At 32.6% G+C, this 25,636-nt stretch overlaps 2 protein-coding genes and 1 long non-coding RNA gene across 5 annotated transcripts in view; 1 reads left to right on the top strand and 2 right to left on the bottom strand.

Moving 5' to 3' along the window:
- Nucleotides 1-7,094, bottom strand: part of Cpr (Cytochrome P450 reductase) — a 30,613-nt gene extending 23,519 nt beyond the window's left edge. The window contains exons 1-2 of one of the 3 annotated variants that reach the window (XM_090166123.1): nucleotides 6,865-7,094; nucleotides 639-877 (exon numbers count right to left, since the gene is read on the bottom strand). In XM_090166123.1, coding sequence (XP_090022249.1) covers nucleotides 639-823 — 185 coding nt within the window. In that variant the 5' untranslated portion in view covers nucleotides 824-877; nucleotides 6,865-7,094. The remainder of the gene's footprint in view (nucleotides 1-638; nucleotides 878-6,864) is intronic. The other 2 variants (XM_090166124.1, XM_090166125.1) reach the window with 2 other exon arrangements.
- Nucleotides 7,095-8,082: 988 nt separating this feature from the next.
- The window catches only part of LOC149958747 (uncharacterized), a 179,932-nt gene continuing 162,378 nt past the window's right edge, over nucleotides 8,083-25,636 (bottom strand). The window contains exon 4 of the mRNA XM_090166121.1: nucleotides 8,083-8,587. Within this exon, the coding sequence (XP_090022247.1) occupies nucleotides 8,208-8,587 (380 nt within the window). The 3' untranslated portion in view covers nucleotides 8,083-8,207. The remainder of the gene's footprint in view (nucleotides 8,588-25,636) is intronic.
- On the top strand, nucleotides 15,086-16,223 carry LOC149958751 (uncharacterized). Its single transcript, XR_016478335.1, has 3 exons — nucleotides 15,086-15,224; nucleotides 15,320-15,371; nucleotides 15,663-16,223. It is a non-coding gene; the product is annotated as an uncharacterized LOC149958751 (long non-coding RNA).

The raw sequence follows: 25,636 nt of genomic DNA, 5'->3' as shown, positions 1-25,636 counted from the left end.
AGAAGCTCAAAGATTCAACCAGCAATAGATTCCTAAAAGACTGGTGTCAGATCGACTGGCGTTTGAGTCTGTAGATAGACAGACGGCTACGAGAAATACGAAAAAATTGTATCTTTAAATTAAATAATTAAAATCGTATCAGTAAATTAAAATGGCTTGTATTTGTCTTCAAACTCATTTTAATTCTAAAAGGACATTAATGAACTTTTGCCACTTGTTATTAAAGTTTCTCGCCTCACGGATAAAAAACAATTGATAGTTTAATGAAAACAATTTGGTTCAAGGAAGAATATTGTTTGCCAGATTTAAGGCTGTGTCCGGTTTTTGGGGGTAGTTTTTTGGGAGCCCATATCTCTGAAACGAAGCAATTTAGGACCCATGTTTATTAGACATTTTTTACTCATAGAGACCCATAGAATGCATATAGAAAGTTTCGGTACTCTTATCCGTAACACCCTGTATAGTTCGCATTTCTTGAGGGAGGAGCTAACCACTTAACATATTTCTCAGTGTACCCCTTCCGGCTCAACCGATTGGATGGATTACCGCACAATTTAATTACAGGACGATTCAACCATAGTGTACACTGATTGATTAGGTCAAGTGGTGTTGACTCCTCGGTAATTAAATGAACTTACTCTATCGCGATGGGTTTCATGGAACTACCATCGAAAATTTGTTTCTTGGGTTTCCTTAGAAATAACCAATAGATGGCTAAGCCTAATAGGCCGACAAAGAGTAAAATGTCCGTTAAGCCTAACGAAGCTAACGTTCCTTCTAGTTTCGCGGAATCCGCCGTTGTGTCGCTCTGTGTGGGTTCCATCTTGGCTGTTTCCGGATGACTGTATTGTTCTTTTCAACAATGACCTTTTTCTCCCTGAAACAATATTAAAACTAATTAACCTTCGCCCCAAATAATACTGGATTGATAAAAAAACAGTGGCAAAAAAATAAAATAATTAAATTAAAATGAAATTCAAAATCAAACTAAAATTAAAATCAAATTCAAACTAAAATTAAATAAAAAAATAAAATCATTAAAATCAAATTAAAATAAAAAAATAAAATAAAAATCAAATTAAAATTAAAACAATTAAAATTAAAACAATTAAAATTAAAACAATTAAAATTAAAACAATTAAAATTAAAACAATTAAAATTAAAACAATTAAAATTAAAACAATTAAAATTAAAACAATTAAAATTAAAACAATTAAAATTAAAACAATTAAAATTAAAACAATTAAAATTAAAACAATTAAAATAAAATCAAAATCAAGATTAAATCAAAATCAAGATTAAATCAAAATCAAGATTAAATCAAAATCAAGATTAAATCAAAATCAAGATTAAATCAAAATCAAGATTAAATCAAAATCAAGATTAAATCAAAATCAAGATTAAATCAAAATCAAGATTAAATCAAAATCAAGATTAAATTAAAATCAAGATTAAATTAAAATCAAGATTAAATTAAAATCAAGATTAAATTAAAATCAAGATTAAACTTAACCATTTTAAATTAAACTTAACCATTTTAAATTAAACTTAACCATTTTAAATTAAACTTAACCATTTTAAATTAAACTTAACCATTTTAAATTAAACTTAACCATTTTAAATTAAACTTAACCATTTTAAATTAAACTTAACCATTTTAAATTAAACTTAACCATTTTAAATTAAACTTAACCATTTTAAATTAAACTTAACCATTTTAAATTAAACTTAACCATTTTAAATTAAACTTAACCATTTTAAATTAAACTTAACCATTTTAAATTAAACTTAACCATTTTAAATTAAACTTAACCATTTTAAATTAAACTTAACCATTTTAAATTAAACTTAACCATTTTAAATTAAACTTAACCATTTTAAATTAAACTTAACCATTTTAAATTAAACTTAACCATTTTAAATTAAACTTAACCATTTTAAATTAAACTTAACCATTTTAAATTAAACTTAACCATTTTAAATTAAACTTAACCATTTTAAATTAAACTTAACCATTTTAAATTAAACTTAACCATTTTAAATTAAACTTAACCATTTTAAATTAAACTTAACCATTTTAAATTAAACTTAACCATTTTAAATTAAACTTAACCATTTTAAATTAAACTTAACCATTTTAAATTAAACTTAACCATTTTAAATTAAACTTAACCATTTTAAATTAAACTTAACCATTTTAAATTAAACTTAACCATTTTAAATTAAACTTAACCATTTTAAATTAAACTTAACCATTTTAAATTAAACTTAACCATTTTAAATTAAACTTAACCATTTTAAATTAAACTTAACCATTTTAAATTAAACTTAACAATAATTATGCGTCGGACTGTATTTAGCCTTTGATCAACTTGTTAACGTAGCTGAGTACGTGACGCCACTTCCGTAAATTCTGTTAACCGAGTACTGCCTTTGGTAGTACAGAGTACGTGTACTATTTTAGTAAATTCATAGTACACCGATTAAGCGTAGTGATCATCCCCTCGGCACGTGATGAGAAAAGCTGTTAACTAACGAGTTAGTTAAGAATGACGATTCTCAGATAATTATCACCCGTGAATTCCAGTTTGATAAGTTATATCTCGATCAACGTTCAAGGTGAAAATTACCCGAATCTTTAATAAAATCAAAAGTAGATAAGATTATATCTTACTAGGACGTAAAAATCAAACAAGTGCCTTCACAGGCTTAAATTAGGATTTTTATTGATTTTTTTAACGTTTATGTCATTTATTTCTTGACAAATTGATTAATAGTGCGACTTAATCTTAATTAAGTTTACTGTTGTTAATTTTCCGGAAAACTAAAAATTGAAACATTACTTATTTAAGGGGTTTTAATTTTTTTATCGATATAAAATGTCTAATATCAGTAAACCTACTACAAAACATTAATAGTGTTACATTGTTAACCAGTTTAAAGCTAGTCTAGAGGTTTAGTTATACTTTTAGATTCGAAAAAAATTAGGCGTAAATTCCGCTTTATTTAAATTTGCAAACAATATTAAAAATACGGAAAATTTTCCGGACAAAAGGCCTCGGTCATTTTCCGATTTACAACACTAATTAAATTTAATTACTAATTAAAAACTAAATTTTATTATCATTAACTTTATTTAATTAATAGGGAATTTAAATCAAATTGATTTAAATCAGATTAATGTAAACTGTGTGAGTTATTCCAGGCCAAATCACTGAAGTTACCGTTTTTATGAAAATTGGTCAACAGGTGTAGTTATGCGTTAAACTAACCCCTGTACAGTAAAAGCTGTGAAAAACGTTTTTAAGAGAGTTATAGTCCTTTGGCTAATATTGTTTTCGGTAAATCCGTTGCACTGCAACTATAAAATGACTATAACTTTGGTTCTAAAAGAGATCAATATTAGACTAACGGCTTATATTCTAGATAAATGAATCCCGTAATACCAGAAGTAAATGAGCCGAAGTTATCACACCGCTATATCTCTCATACTAAGCGCATTTTCCATATAAGATCTCCCTTTAATCGACGTTTTCAAATTTCGCGCCTTCATAGCTCCACTATCGCTAGTAGGTGATGACGGGTATATTGAATGTGGATACCCACAATTCCCTAGTGTCATTATTGGTGGGAACTAAAGGGGGTGGAACTCCGATGGATTTTCATCTCCCCACGTTAAGGAAAATGCTTTTTTAAATTTTGGCCCTCTCCTATAACTTCGGTTCATTTACTTCTGGTAATACGCATTATTATTTTTTTTGTAAAAACTATTTCGACCCAAGAATGCAAAAATTACTTATATTTATTTATTTACCAACCATTTTTTAAATTAATATCAGGAATGTGCATTTTTTTTAATTTAAAAAAATAAAACTTATTTAACTTTTAAGTTTCTTTATTTAATCGAATTTTTATTTTTCAGCATTATTTTCCTCTTATGAATTCCATACATTGGTAATGTAAACCGAAATTTAAATTAATTCGAATCAAATTTAATTAAACAATTTAAATTTATTTACTTCGAGCAGAATTTCCATAGCTACCAAAAACCATTTTTTTTGTACAATTTCATAAATATGATTTAATATAAAATCGTTATTTAATTCGCCGACTTAAATCAATTTTATTTAGAATATTGTTTTTTAAAATGGCAGCTAAAAATGGATTCAATAAGCACAATCGTGTTCTTAGTTTTAAAAGCTTATACGTGGGGAAATAAACATATAGCCTACTCAGTTACAGCCTTGGAAAAGGGGAAAATTTAAATATATAAATCTCTGATATAATAAGTAGTTGACTATATTTAAAAAAAATAAGATAACATTGACAATAATGAAACACACTTCGGAACATTCAATGAGGAAAATCGGCAAATAAGTACTCGTATTTTGGCCGTAATTGTAGTTTGTACTAGAATTTTTCTCTATCTAAAGTTGAAAACGGGACATGTGTATTAGGTACGGTTGTACACTTTTCAAACGGTACAATAAAATAATTATACAACGCCGGAAGGCACAAAATTCCAACAAAAATTGTTTTTAATAATAGGCATTTGACTGGATTGGACGTAAAATTGTGCAGGTACACTTTACACACCGAAATTTCAAACCAGACAATTTCGTTGCGTCATAGCCCGTTCTTCGTCTATGATATAATACATATCTAGCACGTGTTAACAGCCAATTTTTCGATTTAGTTCCTACTTCCTTTAAAGGTGTAAAATGTAAAAATTATTCTATTGATAAACTACATTTTCTTTGTGAAATAGTATTAGAAAATTTATCAGTGAAATATAGGTAGAAAATTGGGAGAAAAAAAGGAAAAAAATAATTATACCATAAGAGAAAACGGATGTCAAAATTGTTTAAAAGGGGTAAAACATTCAAAATAAAGTTGATAATCGATAGAATTAGTCGTAAGCTATCGGCGAACCGTGTTGAAAATAAGCATCTTTAAAAACTGACATTTTAAAAACTTCTAAGGATAAAATATAAACTATTTTAATTTCTTCAAACTTTTGAGTTAAAATATAGGGTATTTTAGGATATTTATTGAAATTATAGGATTATTTTTCTTGATGTAAAACAATTATTATTATAATTGAGTGTTTCAAAAGGTAGGCAAAAAAAATATTAATCCCACACTTAATGGATGTATACAGCGTTTAAAATAACTTAAGATTGTGAAAACCCTAAGGTACACCAATTTCGCCACTAGGGTGCACAGCTTAGTAATCTTTGACCTACATAACTTTTAATCCTTTCCTTGAATTAAATATATAAATATTTGAATCCAACCATTAGTTAATGGGGTCTTTCCAATTCTTGTAATCCCCCCCCCCCCAAATTTTTCTTTCTAAGAATGCATACCAGTACAGCAAACGCAACATAGCTACTGAAATACACAACTAAAACCACATACGTTAATACAATAGAAGGAAAGATGGGTTACGAGACTATAGCAGCGCACAACCAAAACCTTTAAGACTTAAATGTTGAGTCTTTAACCAATTTAATCGAATAGTGGTTTTTCCTTAAATAGATAGTACTTTATTCTAACCGTCGGAGATATCAGACGTTGCTTACGTAAATGGAAATTTCTTAAATTGCGATACTTAGAAAGCTAGCCCGGCTAAAACCGCACGCAAACCCAAAGTTTTCCTGTTCCAAGTACTTACTGCCATCCATTAAGAGGTAAAAGTTTTGAATTTTTCAGGAAGGAACCGGATTAAAAAAAAAGGAAATTGGGACGCAATTCATACCTTGACCAAAATTTTGTTAAGGTCACTCTTACATTATAGAGATACTTTCTGCAGGTGTAATTTCAAGATCAAAATTTAAATTAAAAGCCATTTAATATTTGTTATTTTAAATTTGACAATTAAGAAAAAATATAAATAATTAATATTATTAAGCATTAAAAATCCAAAAACAATAACCAGAAATATAAAAAAAAAATACCAACTGAAATATAACATCCGTTAGCTCCATTAAGGTATAATTAATTATTTCGAAATAGTTGTCTATGACTAATGTTCCAAAGATTGAACCTGTACTTAACTATAATCCAAGGAATCTTTTTTTCTTTTGACGAGCTATTAACCACTTATCTTGGACTTGAAATATTATCTTAGAAAAAAATGTTTTAGCACAGAAATATAGATCAAGATTTACATAATTTCATAACGCACTATAGGCATACGCTGTTAACCTGTGCTTTTAAGCAATGATAGTGATTGAAATAAGTTCAATTAACTTTCACTTCATACGAAAAAAGCGCTGAATTAAAGTTAGTTATATAAAACACTTGAGCAATACGTCCTATAAAGATATATAGGTTATTTTTCAACCGCAAAATTTATTTGTTTATATTCATACAACTTTTTGAAATATCTCATTTGACATGCTTTTTCTTGGATTAGGGTACCATTTCTTAAGATGAATGTTGGTAAAGATAATAAATTATCAAGCTGGGGGGTCTTTGAAAGATACCAGATTCTCAGTTACAATAATTTCTAAGATTTGGGACCTCTGTGAAGCGTAATCTTAACTACAGCTCATATTTAAAATTAATTCTTTAGGTTTGAAAATGTTTTAACCTCTATCGCCTAATATTTAGTTTATGATTTACAAGACTACAAATCAACTGATAGCTTGATTAGAAACTCTTAATTTTCGTAAACTAAATCAAAAGTACATTACAGAGGCTTTATAAATATTTGAATATGAATAATTCGTAAAATTTAATATTAATACTTAATTTATATTAAAAAACCAGATCATTAAAAACTTTCAAGTTTACCCCCATAAAAGACATGTAGAAATATATGTACTAAATTACATAGGGAAGATAAGATATAGTTACCTTACAGAATATAGGCCTTGGCTCAAAGTTGACACACCGATTTTTAATCACACCAAAAATCCATCAACGAAAACGCACAAACAATTTATTTACGCGGAAAACTACGGTAAAGGTTTGTTTTCTAAAAATGTTAATAAAATAATAATAATAATAAATAATTAATAAAATTACATTCCGGTTTAATGCAGACCCGTCGTCCGGAAAGGGAATCCGACTAACAACTAAAAGCGAAAAGTTACGAATACGAAACGTCATACAACTTAATTCAAGGACGACACGGTGTACAATTTTAGAGGAGCTACCGCCATCTACTGGAAATACGGAAAACTAAACGACATATATTGGATTTTTTTGCTCGCATGTTTTAAACAACACTACCGACATCTAGCGAGTTTTCAAACTAAAAAAAATTATACTCACATTTCGTTTTTCTCAAAATTAATCATCATCGAAAATCACTCACCTCATGGAAATTGTAATATAATGATTCCGTCCTCCACATTGTAACAACTAGCAACACTAAAAGCGCCATCTAGCGCTGGGAAAAAGAAGCGCGAGTTTTTTTTAAACTAGTCTGCTAAGAAACGAAACTGTTCATACGTTTAATCATATGTAACATAATCACTCATAAGTATGCCATAAAAGCATTTTCGTTAATGAAACCTTGTTCACGGGATATGACGTAAATTACGTCACTTACAACTCCGTGACGAAATACGCGTCATCAACTTTACTGATGGGAAACGGAAGTTAGTGAGAATTCCTCGCGCGTTTCTGGCTTTGCCCATGTCAAGTTTAGCTCGTGCCTCGCGATCACATGATTTAATTTCCATGGTAACCTTTTCAATAGCGCAAGGATTATAAGCATTTTTGCATTTTTGGGTCCGCTCAATGTATGTTCCGCGTGAAACAAGGTCTCATTGAATTTTTTTCAATGGAAATGTTATACAGAGGCATACTTATGAGTAATTATGTTACATATGGTTTAATCAATAGATATATCAATAAAAAATAATACTTTTTCCATAAAATCCCCACGGTCGAGTATGGTCCTAAAACTTTGACCACAGCTTGGGCACTATAATGAAAAGTCGGTTGCAAGTCCAGTCACTGTACCTCAAATCAGGGATTTTAAGGAAACATATTTTCTAAGCCTTTCCAGCCAAAATGTAATAAATAAACGACAAAATATTCAAAAATAATACTTTTATTTTCCACAAATAGTCTTTTTGTTTTCTCTTAATATGTATATCGCTCAAATTTGTTTTCCCCTAAATATATTTATTTCGTGTGTTTTGTATTTTTAGACTATTGTTTTTAGTAACAATTAACATGATTAATTTTCAAAAAAAGTCCGCTACTCTGTACAAGGCCGTATATCCGCAACATCTGGCACGCAATTGGTCAACAAAACAACAGGCTTCGGTGACGTAATCCATGAGTGACGTACATTCGCACATGAGTACGTAAGTGATGCCCCGCTCCGGGAATATTTTCTTGTGGAACGCGATCCTCCTTAAGCCTAAATGTTTGGGTAACCTCTTGTAAATTTGTCGCGCGCCCGTCCACGTCAGCCACGAACGTTCCAACTTCTCCCGGTCTTCACCGGGGAACACGCGAAAGGCAGAGATGATGTAACCGGTTTTGGTGGAACAGGCGGTTTTACTTGGCTGGCGAATGTCCACTGGTGGGCGAGCGATGGCGGCCACTTCTTCGTATCCCGCTGCCGAAAAAAAGGATTTCATTAGTCTTATTTGATAATAGAGAGCTAAAGCCACAACCTTGAAAACGTGTAGGAGAAACTAGTAGCTGAACCGACCCGACCCGATTATAAAATACAAAATTGAAACCCGAACCGACCCGACCCGATTATAAAATACAAAATTGAAACCCGAACCGACCCGACCCGATTATAAAATACAAAATTGAAACCCGAACCGACCCGACCCCATTATAAAATACAAAATTGAAACCCGACCCGGCCCACCAAAATTATTCATTTTGAAAACCCTAGCTGACCCGGCCGGCCAAAATTATTAATTTTCGAAAAACTGACCGCACCCGGCCCGCCAAAATTGAAACCCGACCCGGCCCGAGAAATGTTTAAAATTTTTAAACCCGACCCAAACCGACCCGCCAAAATTATTCATTTTCGAAAACCCGACCCCACCCGGCCGCCAAAATTATTCATTTCGAAAACCCGAGTACCCGACCCAAACCGGCCCGTCAAAATGATTAATTTTCGAAAACCCTAGCCGACCCGGCCCGCCAAAATTATTAATTTTCGAAAAACTGACCGCACCCGGCCCGCCAAAATTGAAACCCGACCCGGCCCGAGAAATTTTTAAAAATTTTAAACCCGACCCCAACAGGCCCAATAAAATTGAAAACTTGTACTTTTTATGTTTATAGTATACGCTTGTACCAGAAGTAAATGAACCGAAGTTATCAGTTGGAGGCGTTTTCCTTATGAAGTTACATTTTGACCTCGAATTGGAAATTTTGCACTCTCCTAGACCGAAAAACAAAACGTTTATCTTTTTATGAAAGCATTTTTTATACATTTTTTATACATAGAAATATCTATACCCACAATTCCCAAGTGCCATTTATCGCGTCAAAAGATTCTGAGCGCTATTTCGATAACTTCAGTTAGTTTACTTCTGCTTGTACTAAATGCTAGAGCGGACTCCTAGATTCAAATTTTGTCAGTAGATGGCGCTTGACGATCTTTGAGAAACGGTTAAAAATTTAGTGAACGTCCCAAGAGTATGATTAAGAGTATGGTGGGTTCGGGTCGGGTCGGTCAGGTAAGCCCGCTTTTAGCAGTCCCAAGACTCATCTCTATAGCTGAGTTTAGACGTAGCTTTAATGTGTACAATCTAATTTATAGTTTCCCCTACTCCCGGGTTCGTACAAAATTTCCGGAATAAATTTCCCCTTACCATTTTTGTCGCTTAGATTTTTGTACGATAACTGAATGGTTTGAAGTAAAACCTTGTAAAATATTTAATACGTATTTTTAAATAAATCTTTAAAAGAATTATTTTCCTGATTTTTTAGGCCATTTTCAAATTCCCTGACTTTTCCAGGTCGTGTATGATTGGGGCATTCGAGTTTAGAAGACGTATTGCTATTTTTGCTAACTCGAGGTAGCCCTACTTTGACTCGAATTTTTGGGAAGAAAAATTGTTTCGATTTCTAGGAATAAAGTCAATAATCGTATCGCCATCTATCGGTTTTAAAAACAACTATCGGGATAAAAGCTAAAACTTGATAGTTTATCTTTTGAAGAGTAGTTACTATCACATCCTTTAACGCCACAATTTCTAAACATCTTATTATAAAGAAAATTATGTCTAAACCGATTCTTGAAACTTGAGTAAAGCTGAACCTAGTCCCTAATAGCCTAGAAATATGGCGGCGATAATAATGAGCAGACGATTTCTCAATAAACTGAATAGCGGCAAATATTTTGCACTATGCTCAGTGTTTCCACTCTGCGGTAGAAATTTTCGCCTATTTTAGGGACAATTTTACCAGTTTTCGCCGGTTCTATAGTCGATTTTCGCCGCCGTTTTCGCCGCAATTTCCCCCCCATTAGATTTACCTTAATTTTTTTAGTGAGTGTCACTGCATATTTTACTTCTCTTTATTTCCAATCTTAGATTTGGGCAATATTTTATTTCGTCAAATGTTATACATTTTTTATTGGAATATATAAAAATTGAATGGGCGGACATAGGGGGCAGAGTAGAGGGACTACAGAGACGACGATTTTTTAATTTTTCTTACTGAAAATATCGAAAAATATTTTCGCCGCAATTCGCGCCGTTTTCAATGGTTTTCGCCTTTTCGCCGGTTTTAAAAATTATGGTGCCCACCGAGACAGTTTTCGCCGAAAACGCCCTTTTTCGCAGCAAAGTGGAAACACTGACTATGCTATTGGCTTCTGAGCCATCCTAGAACCAGGGCCGGACTGGCTAGTAGTTGGCCCCACCGACTATGCAATCGCGTTGGTCCCATTTCCCATTATGGCCAAATTTTTCCTCATTGGCCCCCAATAAGCCTTTCTATAAAGTCATTACGCTTGCCCAACTTGTTTTAATGTATCGCTTTCGTCACGAGATACGTAGGAGTTCAGTTCAGTTTTGAAGGTTAGATCTTTATAAAAAGGGCTACTAGTCGAATTTTAATTGGCTATTATAGTGAAACGTTACTTCTACGTCACGAGTGACGCGCCCGATACATCTAAACAATAAGGCCAATGCTACTTTATAGAAAGGCCTATTTGAGTGGCACCAATTGGACCGGCAATCGCCGGTTAGCCGCCCGGTAGGGGTGTGCAAATACCTTTTTTTGAGGACCAAATCAAATATCAAATATTTTTTTTTAAGATCATCAAATACCAAATCAAATATTTGAAAAGTCAAATAATTTGGTCAAATAGTATTTGGTTAAAAATATTTGATCAAATACCAAATATTTAACAATAAGTCAATTACTCAATGAAACTATCTTAATTATCATTAATCAATTAATCATCAAACTATTCAGTTTAACTATTTATAATTATAGATATTAAAATTACGATCCATGGTTTTAAAATTTAAGTAATAGAAATTAAAAAGACCGATACTTTATTACCAAGTCATAAAAAAGGTAGCTTTCGGCCCAAATGTTAACAATACTAGCACATATTTACAATTACATCGCTGACAATGAAAAATAATATCATCCCTTTTTTATATATTTTTTTTATACAACCTATATGTGAACCGTGCCTTTATCTAGATTTAAATCATAATCAGCTAATCAGCTAGGCTAATACCCAAGGCACCACCTTAGGCCTAAGTCGTCAAGCGACTTTTGAAGCCTTTAATTCAGGTGGCCGGGTTACAATGCGTAGGAGGGTGGTGGCAAGCCCTGCATGCCACGCGATCGAGCCAACAGCTCCCTACACTAACTATTACCGTTAACCTCAACAAGTTTTTATGGAAGGGGAAACCGAAGATCTCGGGGGAAAACCCCTTAAACCAGTGAGGAGAGAACTTGCAAACTCAACGCGGAAGGAGTAGTTCCGAGTTTTCACCCAGTGCCACAAACTGGGATCGAACCCGGCTCCTCTTGCTGCGAGGCGAAAGTGCTAACCACTCTGCCACCCCACTTTATAAGTATTAAGTGACAATTAAGTCTTATAGAAATGGAAGTTTAAATTGTTTCTTACCATTAGTGTAAGTTGTTCAAGTCCTAATCTTGAACTTCTCTAATTAACTTAAGTCTCAAACTATTTAAATAAAAGCATTTATTAATGCCGGTTTAACATAAATAAATTTAAATAATAATAAATCTAACTAAAACAATAGACTAACTAGTAGTAAAGAACCAAGTTTCTTTTACACTGGTCCAGCTTATAACGCTTCTTGCTTTGTGTTTTAGTTTCGCTTTCATATTTCCATTGTTCAGCCAATGGCCAAAGCGCATGAGCTTTAAAATTTTTGGCGGGAAAACCCAGACAACTTCTAGCGGTTAATTGATTATTTGACTAATTTATCTAATATTTGAAATCAACAAATTCTATTTGAAGACACCAAATTATTTGATTTTGGAACTATTTGACCAAATACCAAACTATTTGATATTACCAAATACTTTTTATAGCTATTTTCAAATATCAAATTATTTGGTCAAGAAATAAAATATTTGACAAATAGTTTTAAACACTATTTGATTTGGCAAACCGGTTATTTGATTTGGTTAAAGCAGTGACGTCAGCTGCAATCTTCAGGGGTTGGGAAATTTTTGCGCCCGATTGGGCTTATTTTCAAATTACGATGCGATTAAAGTGTTGGTTGCACGAAATTTTAGCTATGGCTAATTAATGATTCATCAGAAAGAGCAAACATTTTTTAGCAAGTACGGAAAATTTCATCAAAATCGGTTAAGTGGTCTTTGAATTATTATAAAAAGAAGTCGAAATGGTGGAAATCGAGTTTTTCGGCGAATTTCCAGACTTCTAAAATTCTTCTCGGCACCCATGACGTCAGAAAATGCGAAGCTTATCATTGGCTAATTGTCTGTAATACATTTCTTTACATATGGGATTAAAATCAGGTTGATTTAACACCCAGGAAAAAAATCCTACGCAGTAGTAATTGAAATAGGCATACACAAGCCTACGTAGTAGAAAAACGATATGAAACCGAAGGCTCCTTGTAAATTCTTCTTAAAACGTCGGGTCGCGCGCGCGTAAATTTTTTAATTTTATTTCGATAATAAGCCTAATATTATGATTAAAAACCTCTGGTTTGAAAACTTCTACAAGTAAACAGAATCCTTCCACTTCAGTTCCTTCTATTTTAGGAATAAAACTACCGCTTTGATTTGCCCCAAATTGCTCGTGCTACGGAGGAGAAAAATTCGCCGAAAATTTCAGGATTTTGGGGAGCGAAAAAGGTCAGTTTCGGACTCAAAGTTAATACACTTAGGCTTGGAAATTTGTTTCGACAATGACATTTTTGGAAAGAGAACGTCCTGGGCTTCAAAACAAGCCCGCATTAATTCGTTTTTATTACTATCGATTTTTCGTGCAACCAACACTTTAAAAATATGATTTGGAGACCAGTGTTCCCGGGTGGTAAATACCACCTGACATTTATTGTGGCAAATAGTGGCAAAAAGTGACATGGCAAATAATGATTTTTAGTGACAAATTGACATATATATAGTGGCAAATATTAGAAAAAGTAAAAATACTAATAAATATTTCGTATGAAATACCATAAAAGCATTTTTAGGCTATTTTTGTAATTATCCTACGCGGGGTTGCCAAGAATTGGGCTATTTTTTATATTTATTTTATTTTATTCATTGCTAAAAGTCATAGCAAATAAAGTGTTCTAAGAGTACAAAATTATTTGTTTCCCCTATTTGTCATTATATGCCATTATTTGTCAAATTTGTCATTATTTGTCACTATTTACCAGTGACTATATTCGAAAAAAGTGACATTTTAGGAACACTGTTGGAGACAGTGTTTTGGGATTGTTTGAACGCTTTAACGTAAAAAGACCAACAAACTTCGAGTGGAAAACTAAACTTTATTAGGTCCGTGTTCTTTAATTCTGCCCCCAAGATATTATTGGTAGTAGTAGGCTGCAACACTTCGCAAAGTTTGTCTGGACCATAGAAATAGAAATTAGACTAGAAGCACGACTGGATTGGGCGGGGACGTACCAGCTCGAAGGCTGCCTTCAGAGTGGAATCGCGATAGTCGCGCCATCTCATAGAAACAATTTAAACTAAATAAGTAAATATGGTCACGTGGAATAACATAAAACAGATCCTAGGCAACGTATTAAAAACTTTTTTAATTATCTGACATGATATTAAGCTATTTAAACAGCTTTAGGAAAATCATAAGTATCTCAAGAATCTACTATATCTACCGTGTCACCCTTAAAGTCACACGTTAACTTTGCGCAATCATTGTAAGTCTGAAATACCACAAATCATCACAGTTTAACTAAATTTTAATTATTTCAGTGTGGTTTAAAATATGCCTACATGAGATTCCAAAATCTTGGTTTCAGTGTCTTTTAAACTATCATCAGTATTATTCAAGTCAAATTGAGTGGTTTTCGGTAGTTCACTTTTTCTGAAATAACCTCTGATAAATAGAGAAACTAAATAAAAATTACCAAAATCAATAAATTGGCATACTCTAGAAGATGTAAATATGCTTTGTTCTGGAATAGATATTTTTGGGAGCTTTTTCAAATTCTTGTTTTAATAAAGAAATTATTCATATTTCAGTTAGTTTTTTATTTCAGAATGTATAGGATAATTTTTACTTGTGTAGGTACAGCATTTACTTTCAAATGGTGCCTTCCATTTTGAAAGTAAATTTCATCCGTCAGAAAATGTTTACTACACCACGGCCCCCTGCACGCGCTCACGCTGCTCGCGACGATAGCGGCCCCGGCGATCGACTGAAAATTGCGAAAGTGAAATTAGTTAACATTTTTCCTACATCGACCTTTGGCGCTGACGTAACAACTAAGAAATGGCTGGAGTATATGGCGAAAACGTTCCAATTTTTAGAGTTTCATTAATTATTACTAATTGTGTAATTTTAGGGTTATAATTTCTTTCCGTAATCTTTAAATTACTTATTAATAAATAAGTAAAATACGTTTGGATATTTTTTAAATCAAAATACGCGCCGAGAAAACCAGACAAAGAAGACGCTGTCGACAGCGTCTTATGTTAATAATGTAAACAAAAGAACTAGTCATGTATCCGCTTATCAGCTGTTGTTTTTCGATTTTATTCTTAGAGTTCTTTCGAGTTCTTTGATAGTAAGTTGTTTTAATATTTACAAAGTTAACTTCAATTTAAGTAAATAAGTAGTAAATGTAATGCAGATTATAAAACTAGAATATTATTTTTACAGTTAACAAAGTCAGACAATGTTGAAGATTGCTGAAAATCTATGTATGAGACATGTAAGCATTCTAAATCACAGACTCACTAGTCTCACTCACAGTTCACAAATCACAATATGGTTTAGGCCTAAATGTAGAGATTCCCATTTTTTTTACCATAATTTAAGTTAAAATTGGTTTTGGTTAATTGCTTTTAATCCATTCCTGACTAAGAATCTCGATACCTTAGTAGTCCCACGCTCACATTAAAGTAATCAGCTTTTTTTAAGTAAAATTCATCAAGATTCAATTAAAATTACTGGATGATGTAGGAACATGCTGGATGATGTAGGAACATGCTGGTTGATGTAGGAACATGCTGGATGATGTAGGAACATGCTGGATGATGTAGGAACATGCTGGATGATGTAGGAACATGCTGGATGATGTAGGAATATGCTGGATGATGTAGGAATATGCTGGATGATGTTGAAATATGCTGGATGATGTGGATAAACATTCTTTTCGTTTCTGATGGTAGTTATATTCGAATTTGAGACCTTATCGTATATTGGCTCATATGTAATGCCACCAATTAAGTAATAGGTAGTGACGTACATCTGGTTCCAAATCCTACGATTACGCATTAGCCTCACAACAGACTATCATTAACTGAAGTTCCTTAAAATGCAAACCACAAACCAATCTTCCATGTGAAGTGTATGCTTCGTTGACTACAAAATCATTCCTAGAGATGCTCTTAATCCACAGTTTGTATAAATTTTCATCAGCGGGTAACTGATGAAATGACACTTTGGCCTTCTTAAAAGTAGATGAACACAATGGAACAGAACAATGCTGGTATTTTTTAATTGGGTAATTTGGAGGGGCAGGTCACTTCCTTGATTAACGACGCATCTCTCAAAAGACTAAATCGTGATTATTTTGATTAAATTCAATTTAATCACGATTATGTTGATTAAATCATGTTTAATTAATTAATATAATCTTTAAATCTGATATAAATGATTAAATCTGATAAATGATTAAATCTGATAAATGATTAAATCTGATATAAATGATTAAATCTGATAAATGATTAAATCTGATATAAATGATTAAATCTGATTGAAATGATTAAATCGTGATTAGTATGATTAAATCGCGATTAGAAATTAGAACGAGAATCAGAATGGTTATATTGCTGATTGGAATGATTATAATTGTGCATGATTTTATCGAGCTTATTAGAATAATTTACTAAATGATTAGAATTATTATTTCGTATTTACCGCGCTCGATAAAATCTCGATTCGACCGATTATATTGATTAAATCGTGATTAAAATGTTTAAATCATGATTAAGTTTAAATCGTGATTTAAAAGTTTAAATCATGATTAAAATGATTAAATCCAATTAAAATGTTTAAATCCAATTAAAATGTTTAAATCTGATTAAAATGATTAAATCCTGATTAGAATGATTAAATCCTGATTAGAATGATTAAATCTCGTTTAAAGCGTGGTTAGATTTTCTAATCTTGATTAATTTTTGTTAAAGTCATTCAACAGTACTAGTCTGTTCTTACTAGTCAGTTTTCTGTTGTACTACCATCGTTTCATTAATTGTAATGTATATATATATTTTAAACCGTTCATTACTTGTAGCTGATGTCACTGGATTTATTTCGGTATCTGCGCTCTGCTCCGTGTTGCTGTTGAAAACTTGAACAATTTTTTTAATTTTAATTACCCTGATTTAATCACGATTACCTTGATTTAATAATTTTACTATGATTAAGACGCACCCAAAATGGAAGTGACCTGCCCCTCCCGGTAATTTTCACTTATTAAAAAAACAGGATGTAAAGCAGTCAGGGTAATAGCATTTGAGCAAAGTATTAATGTTTTATCTTATGCAAATTATAAAGAACAAAGTTTGGTGAATATGACAAAAATTATGAGCAGTTATCATAATTATAGTCTTAAATAACTACAAAATATAGTTTTTAATAACTTGAAAACTCATTGCCAATACAAAACTTAAACCATTTATGGTTAGGCTTAGCAATAAAATGTTACCACTCAAAATATTGAGATTCCGGTTGTTACACCAGCGTTCCAAGCGACGGAAAATCGCTGTCGCGAAAATACATGGGGAGGAAATTCTTTGCCGGGGCCGCTATCGTCGCGAGCAGCGTGAGCGCGTGCAGGGGGCCGTGACTACACACAAAGTCATATGAAGTAGGCCTAATTGAAGATGGAGTCCAATTTTCGCGATTTACCTCTAAAACCCATTTTCCTAGTAATTCAGCATTTCTCAGAGGAAATCTTAGTGTAAAAAAAATCTCTTATTCCAAGATTATTATAAAATATTTACTATAAAATTACATACTTACGAAATGAGAAATTTATTTATTTCCCAGATCTCTCTTTACAATGTGAAAAAGCGCAGTTTTGAACCATTTTTGCGGATATGCTTTTAGACGCAAAAATGTAAACACGAAAAGACCACCGCTGCGCACGACGTGATGCGCAGTGGATCACCTTTTTTTCCCCTCTTCGAAATTCGCGTCGTAACCATGGCGACAATGTTTAATGCGTTTGTCAGATGGCGCGTACATCGCGATTCCACCCTAATGTCAGCCTTCTAGCTCGCCTGTTTCCCTTGGGATTGGCGGAAAGGGCATTGCTTCTAGTCTAATTTCTATTTCTATGGTCTGGACATTACTACATTTAAATGTAAGTGAATATAATAACTCTGAATGTCATTTAGAATGTTTACCATTTCAATAGGTACCCTATCACGATTTCCACCGTGATTAGTTAGTATTCCGGAGATATAAGATTGGAAAGTAGTGTTGTCCAGACGTACTTTTCGTCCTCGTGTATCCTACTACACACAATAATATTATGCAGGCAGAATTTCCGAAAAACTAATTAGAACAAAAACATTAGCTGTAATAGCTGCTATAGCTAATAATTTTTTTATTTGCCATTATCTTATAAATAAGAAATGAAATTTAATGCACATGCGCGAGTGCAGATGGGGTAAATGGACCCCTTTCAAGAGCTATAAATACCCTAATAAAGGTTATAATATTGAACTTTTTACAATGTGCATCCTACTGTTTTCCTACATATATGATGCCAAGGCCTACCTCTCCAAAAAAAACTCATTATTCGCTTTTATACCATTAAGTTAGGAATATTAATCTAGATGTCCAATCAAAACGTCGGATTTCAGTATTTCGCGAAACAAGTTTTTAAAAAATAAGAATACTGCCGTCTGCTCCCAAATGACGAAAAAACTTTATCATTCTACCCGTGGCGCCGTCTAACTCTCAATGGTTCGTTCAAATAAAACGCGTTTTCCGGCAAAAAGGTTTTTTTTTCAAAAATAATGGATGGCGCCACGGGTCATATGATATTTCTCGTCATTTTAGAGGAGACGGCACATTCGTAATTTTCAAAAACTTGTTTCGTGGGGAACAGATTTGATTGTATCTCTGGATTAATATTCCCAATGTTTTATACTTCCAACAAGTAGCATACTATTGCTTCCAATAAGTAGATTGCAAAAAGTAGGGGGTTAAAATTATCTTCCCAATATCTTGTGACGTCATAAAGTCAGCTCCATCGTTGGCTTTCACAAGCTCTAGACCAGTGTTGGAAATAAGGCGGTGGCGTCGGTCAAAGACCAGTTTATTTTGGGCTATGACCAGTATATTAAATGGAATCTGGGGGGTTCACTGGTCATAATGACCAGTTTATTTTTAATTAAAAGTATAATTTTATACCGAAAAGAGAAAATGATAAAAGTGTTACGCTCTCAGCTTCTCACAGCCAATTAAATTGCGGATTTTTACTTATTTCTACTCCTAAATCGAACGTATTTCCTAGCATCTGGCAGTAATGCAATTTGACGTTCTTCCGCTACAATCAGTCAGATTCGTCGAGCTAAATCGCTGCCTACGTTAAATGCGAAACATCTATAGATCAATCATTAAGAATATGTTTAAGAAACATAAGCATAGAAGACATTGATGCCTATCCTGCAATTTCTTTTTGGCTTTTAGAAACAAAAAGAACGTCAGAAAGAAGTAAAACTGTTTTTATTCGAAGGACTAGAAGATGATGTAAAACTGTAAATACGGATATGTTTTTATTCGAAGGACTAGAAGATGATGTAAAACTGTAAATACGGATATGTTTTTATTCGAAGGACTAGAAGATGATGTAAAACTGTAAATACGGATATGTTTTTATTCGAAGGACTAGAAGATGATGTAAAACTGTAAATACGGATATGTTTTTATTCGAAGGACTAGAAGATGATGTAAAACTGTAAATACGGATATGTTTTTATTCGAAGGACTAGAAGATGATGTAAAACTGTAAATACGGATATGTTTTTATTCGAAGGACTAGAAGATGATGTAAAACTGTAAATACGGATATGTTTTTATTCGAAGGACTAGAAGATGATGTAAAACTGTAAATACGGATATGTTTTTATTCGAAGGACTAGAAGATGATGTAAAACTGTAAATACGGATATGTTTTTATTCGAAGGACTAGAAGATGATGTAAAACTGTAAATACGGATATGTTTTTATTCGAAGGACTAGAAGATGATGTAAAACTGTAAATACGGATATGTTTTTATTCGAAGGACTAGAAGATGATGTAAAACTGTAAATACGGATATGTTTTTATTCGAAGGACTAGAAGATGATGTAAAACTGTAAATACGGATATGTTTTTATTCGAAGGACTAGAAGATGATGTAAAACTGTAAATACGGATATGTTTTTATTCGAAGGACTAGAAGATGATGTAAAACTGTAAATACGGATATGTTTTTATTCGAAGAACAAGAAGATGATGAAATATTTTTTAAAGTTCGTTAAGAAATGTGATAAATATCAAACCTCTTTGGTTTGTGATAAATAAATATCATTATAGTTCCTAATCGCTATTAACAATTCACTTTCAAAAGTAAAATAAAAGAGGGAGATAAGTGGGGTAGAAAAGAGTGGTCATGACCAGTAAATTATTTTTTAAGTAGGACGTATTGGGTCATATTGACCAATACTTTTAAAAAGCTTATTTCCAACACTGCTCTAGACACGACGGAGCAGACGATGTTACGACGTTGGGAATAAGGGTTGGACATAAGGCACTAGTCACGGCGTTTGACTACTGAAATAAATGCTCTGACTACTAAAATTAATCGAAATCTGGGGGCTCACTAGTGAAAAATTTACCTAAATATTCATAATGGCGAATATGGCGTATCATAAATTCATCATTCATCAATCCGATTTTATTTAAATAAAATCATAACATCCTTGTAGAGCTTTTAGAAAATCAGAATTTCTATCTCAAATTAATGCGTTATTTGATGATATTATCAATGAAAATATTATAAACTAGTCAAAGACTAAGTCGTGAAAAATTGTGATCGACCAAAGTCATGTAACTCAAGTGATTAAGAACTCCTATTTTAATTGTAAAGCAAAATGTTGGCTGTCCTTCTTGTTTTTATACCCCCATTTTTACCCCCACTGGTCAGTAACTACTAAAATTAATTAAGATAGGAGGCTCACTAGTCAGGCTGTCTACTAAAAAATATCCTTCTGTCCAACCCTGGTTGGGAAAGCGAGTGATATTTTTCCAGGGGGTCCTTCGTACGCAAATTTCCTCCCCCCGTGTCCATTTTTCGTGGGGCAATGAAATGGGGGGATGGAAATCAAGACATTAAATAGAAAAGAATGGAATCTAAAAATTAGATACAAATATAATTGGAAATTTTAAATAAATATTTCTCATTTAAATTGGTCATAGGGCCCACTCAACCCGCCTATGAATGATTTATTCAGAGGGTCCCAGCTTTTGGGTATTAGCCTAGCTGATTATTATTATTACAGGGTTGCCACAATTTTTTCACAATCGAATTCAATGACTTTTCCAGGTTTTCCCTGGCCATCTCCGGAGATTTCCCCTGACTTATTTTGTGCCATGATTTTGTATTTTTTAACCTCTATTTTAGAACAAGTTTCCTATTTGCAACCTAAATTAAATTCCCTGACATTTCCCTGACTTTTAGACTAATTTTTAAAATTCCCTGACTTTTCCCCGATTTTTATACCCATATTCAAATTCCCTGACTTTTCCCGGAAATCCAGGTTTCCCAGGTACCGTGGCAGCCCTGTATTATTATACTGCTCTTATCTTTAAATCTGGAAATCAAGTCTTCACGATGATAGAAAATATAGCGCCATCTACATTTATCAAATCGAACTAAATGCTTTAAATTCGTCTGCTTAAAACAAAGAAGCTTTTTACATTTTCCCCCTGCCGCTGTATGTCGCTGTCTAAACTATAACTCCTCGAATGTGTAATTAAAAAATAAACATTTCCAATTAAAAAAACTCCGTAATTAGTTTCCTCTAAGGCTCCGGCTAATTATAACTGAGTAAAGCAAAGTTTCCCGACTTGTATCGATTAATGGACATCAGGTTCATTAAAGGTAGCCCCTCTTAATTGGACGAAATCGGAAAGTCCAATAGCGTGTTTACAGTTAATCTACTTAAGCCTTCGCACCTTGTTATACCAAAGACCGCTAAGACCGCTTCGTACTGACTGAGATAATAATAATAATTATCATAATTAATCCCTCCCCAATTAACACGGCTTGGCGATTTTCTCAACCGGACGAATTTTAATTAATTGGGTATTGGGAAAATGCGCTAATTTTCAGCACCTTCGTAGGGACCTAATAAATGTCATTATTTCATTATTAATAATTAACGGTATACTCCAAATCAATGTTACGAGAGATTACAATAAAGTGGTCGCCATTTATCATTATTAAAACTGAACGAAGCTTCATTCAGTAGTCAGCAGATGGCGCTGGTCATTGTCTGGGGGAATTTTTACATGGTTGCCATAACAATACGCGGTTAAATAAATCCCCGACCTTTTTAAGCCCAAAATCAGTCATTTTAGAACTTTATATTTTACTTTCATGAGATTTAATCTTTTTACTTCATTTTTTATTTGAGTGTAGGTGAATCTTCCGGTTATAGTTTAAATCCCCTGACTTTTCAAAAATTGTTAATATTCCCCTATATGTCCTTAACTTTGTAGGCCTACTTTCAAATTCCCTGACTTTTCAAATATTCTTAAAATTCTCCGATATTATCCAAACTTTGTAGGCCTACTTTCAAATTCCCTGACTTTTCAAAAATTCTTAAATTTCCGATATTTCCCTAACTTTGTAGACCTACTTTCAAATTCCCCGACTTTTCATTTTTTTTTTAAATTCCCCGATATTTCCTTAACTTTGTATGCCTACTTTTAAATTCCTGACTTTTGAAAAATTCTTAATACTCCCTGATATTTCCCTAACTTTGTAGGCCTACTTTCAAATTCCCTGACCTTTCAAAAATTCTTAAATTTTCCCGATATTTCCCTAACTTTGTAGGCCTACTTTCAAATTCCCCGACTTTTCTAAAATTCTTAAAATTATCCGATATTTCCCTAACTTTGTAGGCCTTCTTTCAAATTCCCTGACTTTTCAAATATTCTTAAAATTGTCCGATATTTTCCAAACTTTGTAGGCCTACTTTCAAATTCCCTGACTTTTCAAAAATTCTTAAAATTTCCGATATTTCCCTAACTTTGTAGGCCTACTTTCAAATTCCCCGACTTTTCTAAAATTCTTAAAATTATCCGATATTTCCCTAACTTTGTAGGCCTACTTTCAAATTCCTGACTTTTCAAAAATTGTTAATATTCCCCTATATGTCCTTAACTTTGTAGGCCTACTTTCAAATTCCCTGACTTTTCAAATATTCTTAAAATTCTCCGATATTTTCCAAACTTTGTAGGCCTACTTTCAAATTCCCTGACTTTTCAAAAATTCTTAAAATTTCCGATATTTCCCTAACTTTGTAGGCCTACTTTCAAATTCCCCGACTTTTCAATTTTTTTTTAAATTCCCCGATATTTCCTTAACTTTGTATGCCTACTTTTAAATTCCTGACTTTTCAAAAATTGTTAATATTCCCCTATATGTCCTTAACTTTGTAGGCCTACTTTCAAATTCCCTGACTTTTCAAAAATTCTTAAAATTATCCGATATTTCCCTAACTTTGTAGGCCTACTTTCAAATTCCCTGACTTTTCAACAATTCTTAAAATTCCCCGATATTTCCCTAACTTTGTATGCCTACTTTCAAATTCCTGACTTTTGAAAAATTCTTAATACTCCCTGATATTTCCCTAACTTTGTAGGCCTACTTTCAAATTCCCTGACCTTTCAAAAATTCTTAAATTTTCCCGATATTTCCCTAACTTTGTAGGCCTACTTTCAAATTCCCTGACTTTTCAAAAATTCTTAAAATTCCCCGATATTTCCCTAACTTTGTAGGCCTACTTTCAAATTCCTGACTTTTGAAAAATTCTTAATACTCCCTGATATTTCCCTAACTTTGTAGGCCTACTTTCAAATTCCCAGACTTTTCAAAAATTCTTAAAATTATCCGATATTTCCCTAACTTTGTAGGCCTACTTTCAAATTCCCTGACCTTTCAAAAATTCTTAAATTTTCCCGATATTTCCCTAACTTTGTAGGCCTACTTTCAAATTCCCCGACTTTTCTAAGATTCTTAAAATTATCCGATATTTCCCTAACTTTGTAGGCCTACTTTCAAATTCCCTGACTTTTCAAAAATTCTTAAAATTATCCGATATTTCCCTAACTTTGTAGGCCTACTTTCAAATTCCCTGACTTTTCAACAATTCTTAAAATTCCCCGATATTTCCCTAACTTTGTATGCCTACTTTCAAATTCCTGACTTTTGAAAAATTCTTAATACTCCCTGATATTTCCCTAACTTTGTAGGCCTACTTTCAAATTCCCTGACCTTTCAAAAATTCTTAAATTTTCCCGATATTTCCCTAACTTTGTAGGCCTACTTTCAAATTCCCTGACTTTTCAAAAATTCTTAAAATTCCCCGATATTTCCCTAACTTTGTAGGCCTACTTTCAAATTCCTGACTTTTGAAAAATTCTTAATACTCCCTGGTCATTGTCTGGGGGAATTTTTACATGGTTGCCATAACAATACGCGGTTAAATAAATCCCCGACCTTTTTAAGCCCAAAATCAGTCATTTTAGAACTTTATATTTTACTTTCATGAGATTTAATCTTTTTACTTCATTTTTTATTTGAGTGTAGGTGAATCTTCCGGTTATAGTTTAAATCCCCTGACTTTTCAAAAATTGTTAATATTCCCCTATATGTCCTTAACTTTGTAGGCCTACTTTCAAATTCCCTGACTTTTCAAATATTCTTAAAATTCTCCGATATTTTCCAAACTTTGTAGGCCTACTTTCAAATTCCCTGACTTTTCAAAAATTCTTAAAATTTCCGATATTTCCCTAACTTTGTAGGCCTACTTTCAAATTCCCCGACTTTTCTAAAATTCTTAAAATTATCCGATATTTCCCTAACTTTGTAGGCCTACTTTCAAATTCCTGACTTTTCAAAAATTGTTAATATTCCCCTATATGTCCTTAACTTTGTAGGCCTACTTTCAAATTCCCTGACTTTTGAAAAATTCTTAATACTCCCTGATATTTCCCTAACTTTGTAGGCCTACTTTCAAATTCCCTGACCTTTCAAAAATTCTTAAAATTCCCCAATATTTCCCTAACTTTGTATGCCTACTTTCAAATTCCTGACTTTTGAAAAATTCTTAATACTCCCTGATATTTCCCTAACTTTGTAGGCCTACTTTCAAATTCCCCGACTTTTCTAAGATTCTTAAAATTATCCGATATTTCCCTAACTTTGTAGGCCTACTTTCAAATTCCCTGACTTTTCAAAAATTCTTAAAATTATCCGATATTTCCCTAACTTTGTAGGCCTACTTTCAAATTCCCTGACTTTTCAACAATTCTTAAAATTCCCCGATATTTCCCTAACTTTGTAGGCCTACTTTCAAATTCCCCGACTTTTCTAAAATTCTTAAAATTATCCGATATTTCCCTAACTTTGTAGGCCTACTTTCAAATTCCCTGACTTTTCAAAAATTCTTAAAATTATCCGATATTTCCCTAACTTTGTAGGCCTACTTTCATATTCCTTGACTTTTAAAAAATTCTTAAAATTCTCCGATATTACCCTAACTTTGTATGCCTACTTTCAAATTCCTGACTTTTGAAAAATTCTTAATACTCCCTGATATTTCCCTAACTTTGTAGGCCTACTTTCAAATTCCCCGACTTTTCTAAGATTCTTAAAATTATCCGATATTTCCCTAACTTTGTAG

This window comes from Leiobunum rupestre, chromosome 2 (genome assembly GCF_980474605.1).
Source record: "Leiobunum rupestre chromosome 2, qqLeiRupe1.1.hap1, whole genome shotgun sequence".
NCBI classification, from domain to species: domain Eukaryota; kingdom Metazoa; phylum Arthropoda; class Arachnida; order Opiliones; family Sclerosomatidae; genus Leiobunum; species Leiobunum rupestre.
This window is presented reverse-complemented; position numbering and strand designations above follow the sequence as displayed.